The sequence below is a fragment of the Dipodomys spectabilis genome, unplaced genomic scaffold (assembly GCF_019054845.1).
Source record: "Dipodomys spectabilis isolate Male_0828 unplaced genomic scaffold, ASM1905484v1 ptg000140l, whole genome shotgun sequence".
NCBI lineage: Eukaryota > Metazoa > Chordata > Mammalia > Rodentia > Heteromyidae > Dipodomys > Dipodomys spectabilis.
In genome coordinates this window covers 16,608,332-16,611,295 of record NW_024870817.1, presented here as the reverse complement: position 1 = coordinate 16,611,295, position 2,964 = coordinate 16,608,332, and the positions used below count along the sequence as shown (strand labels likewise).

Below are 2,964 nucleotides of genomic sequence, written 5' to 3'. Positions count from 1 at the left end.
GAAGTACAAGTTGTCATGTTGAAAACGAGCTTTACAACGTTGGTGGGGGGGGGGGGGGGGAGAGGATTGGGGGGGGGGGGTGGAGGCTGGGAAGGGATGTGAAGGGTAAACAAAGGGGGAGGCTGCAATGCTTGGTAAGAAATGTATGCATTGTCCTGCCCATGTAATTGTAACCCCTCTGTACAGTATGTTCACAAAAAAAAATTAAATTAAATTAAAAAAATTACTGTAGATAAGATACCTGGGAGACACACACACACATATACACACAGATGAGTTTGTCCACTTCTTCTATAAACTACAAAACATTAGGTTAAATTGCTTCACTTAATTCTGTAAAATAATTTCTGGAAACTTACCACAAGGACCTTGGGGAAAAAAAACTACTAGGTTCTGATGCTACACCAGAACTACGTTTCCCACAATGCTCCTGGGCTGGAATGCGCGCGGAACTAGAAAACTACATTTCCCACAATTCTGAGACCCCCCCTCCCCCTCCTCCCGGCCACGCCGCCGTATTTCCGGCGACCCCTGACCCGATTTCCCATCTTCCCTTGTGACGGTTGCGTTCGGAGACCGGTCCGCGCTCGGGTCGCTCGGCCATTTCTCGCGCGTTGTCGGTGCGCCTTTCGCAGAGTTTCTCGCGGCGCCATGTTGGGCCAAAGCGTCCGGAGGTTTACAACCTCTGTGATCCGTCGGGCCCACTATGAGCACGGCCCGGGGAAGGTCAGTGTGAGGGGCCCGACGTTGATGGGCGGGGAGGGGGCTCACCGCCGAGGCCGCCGTGGCGGCGGCGCGGGACGGGGTGGCCGGGAACGCGAGGCGACCCTCGGCGCGCAGCGAGAATGGCGGCGGGGATGCCGGGGGGCCGTCGCCGCTGGGCGCCTTCGCCGGGGCCGTGCTGCCAAGCTGAGGCGGTGGTTCCGCGGAAGGAAGGGTGGTAGAGCCAGCGGCCGGGCCTCTGCGGTGAGGCGCCGCCGCCTTCCCCCCCCCGCAGACTGCCCGCACCGAGCCCGCGCGCGGCCTTGTTCCTGGAGGTCGTCGGCCCCGGCTGAAGGTCGTGGGACACTGTCGGGGAAGATGAGAGCCTGAGGTGGTGTGAGGTCCTTTATTCCTGGTTGGTTGAATTAAAAATACCCTTCTCGGGAATGAGGTTTCGAATTAGGTTTGGCCCCAGGTGTTAAATGACTCCAATCGAAAATGTAGGCATGACCTTGGACCCTGAGGCCTACTAGTGAATGATGGTCTAGGCCTAGGGATGGAAGAGTTAGAACTCCTTGGTTGTGCGGTTGACCCTGGCCTGTCCTTGGCCAGATGCTAATAAGCAGTTAATCCCACGGATAAGGGTTTTTTTTTGTTGTTGTTTGTTTCAATTTTGGAAAATACATGTCTCTATTTTACTCGGAAGTCTTGATGTTGAAGCCAGATTATTTTATGTGCACCCGATCGTGTAAAAAAATATTTTTGTTTTCACTTCCCCCACAGACTCTGCCATTTTCAGTGGAAAACAAGTGGCGGTTACTGGCCATGATGACTGTATTCTTTGGATCTGGGTTTGCTGCACCATTTTTTATAGTGAGGCACCAACTGCTTAAGAAGTAAGGGTATCGTAATTCACCATTTAACAGGTAATTATAGGTTTCTAGTCTTCCTAGAGTGCTATTAGATACACTCCATACAAACCTGTACAGGGTGTAGCAATGATGAACATCATGTACTTAGCCTGTAAACAATTATTTTTGATCAGTAAGAATCAGTATTTATTGAATTCCAGTTTGATCATTTGTGTGGTTCCCCAACAGGCCTCTGACAGAAATAATTAAGTTGATTTTACTTATTTTTGTTAAACAGTTAAAATCTGTGCTTAGAGTACAGAATATATGGGGGGGGGGGGACTCAGAAAATAATGTACTTATTGTGCTCCTACAATTTGTATAGGTTTCTGGTGTTTATGCTATGATAAATCTGTGACTGATTAACCCAGCCATCATAGGAAAACTTAAAGGCAGTGAGATTTGCACCATACTGGGAAATTTGGCAGTGACTACAGTCATTTATGATATCCCAAGGTACAGACTAAATGGCAGTGGTGCTGCCTTTAGAAATCTGCATTAAGGGAACAAATGAAGTGTTAGATGTGCGGATTTTAAAAAATACTAGCCATCAATTGTAAATAGTTTGTTGACATGAATATAGAAAGGTCTCTAGAATGAATAAATTTTGACCTATGATTTATAAAGGAAGATTATTATAGAGTTATTCAGGCCACTAATATAAAGGTTTTGGTACATATGATGATACAAATCAGTATGAATAAAATGATACTGTAAACGCTTTCTGATGTACCAAATCTGAAACAAAGTAAGACAACTTTTTCTTTTTTTGTTAATTTTTTTTTTATTTTGCAGATAAGAATGTTTGAAGAGGTACAGACTCTGGAAAGTGGATTAAACTCTCCAACTCAGAATACTAGATATGTTTGTAAATAAACTCTTGACATGAATGCTTGATGCCTCCTTTCTGCCATAGGAATATGATACTTGAACTTGCCTTTATTTTATTTGGGGTGTTCTCAAGTGTCAGTATTTCCCCTAAGAATTATAAGATTAGCTTGTTAGGATACTTGTAAGATTTTATTACTTGTGACTCACAAGTCAGGAATTTAGTGTTTCCTAATTTATGTTTTAGAAGGAAAATACAGTCGTAAAACAACTAAACAAAATATATCTGTGAATATGTATTGTGTGTGTATACACACATAGTCTTAGTTGTCTTTGAAAGAATAGTGATTTTTCATGAAAAAAGTGATTAGAATTTCAACCATTGTACATCTGTGTCACCAATGACACAGATTGAAGTTCTAAGATATTGTAAGGTTTATTATTTCTAGACCTAAAATCTAAAACTGAAAATTTTGCCTTAATTAGGCTGAATAAAAACAGAAAAAAAAATACTGTAAAAGTT

The 2,964-nt window shown here is 43.8% G+C and overlaps 1 protein-coding gene and 1 non-coding gene across 3 annotated transcripts; both read left to right on the top strand.

Annotated features, from left to right (window-relative positions):
* The first annotated feature begins 559 nt into the window (after nt 1-559).
* On the top strand, nt 560-2,503 carry LOC122117176 (cytochrome c oxidase subunit 7C, mitochondrial). 2 transcript variants are annotated; one of them, XM_042690843.1, is made up of 3 exons: nt 560-726; nt 1,486-1,628; nt 2,414-2,503. In XM_042690843.1, exons 1-2 carry the CDS (start codon nt 652-654, stop codon nt 1,600-1,602), a joined length of 192 nt encoding a protein of 63 aa, XP_042546777.1. In that variant the 5' UTR covers nt 560-651; the 3' UTR covers nt 1,603-1,628; nt 2,414-2,503. The 2 variants fall into 2 exon arrangements, with proteins under 2 accessions (XP_042546777.1, XP_042546776.1); XM_042690842.1 differs by having other exon boundaries at nt 2,409-2,503.
* LOC122117399 lies at nt 2,286-2,345 on the top strand. The gene has a single exon (XR_006149146.1). It is a non-coding gene; the product is annotated as a small nucleolar RNA Z39 (small nucleolar RNA).
* Nucleotides 2,504-2,964: the final 461 nt, after the last annotated feature.

Bases quoted from the DNA above. Each gene is read 5' to 3' on its own strand.
- LOC122117176 (XM_042690843.1), top strand. From the start codon at position 652: ATGTTGGGCCAAAGCGTCCGGAGGTTTACAACCTCTGTGATCCGTCGG. The intron at 727-1,485 runs GTCAGTGTGAGG...CTTCCCCCACAG, and splicing joins ATGAGCACGGCCCGGGGAAG to ACTCTGCCATTTTCAGTGGA.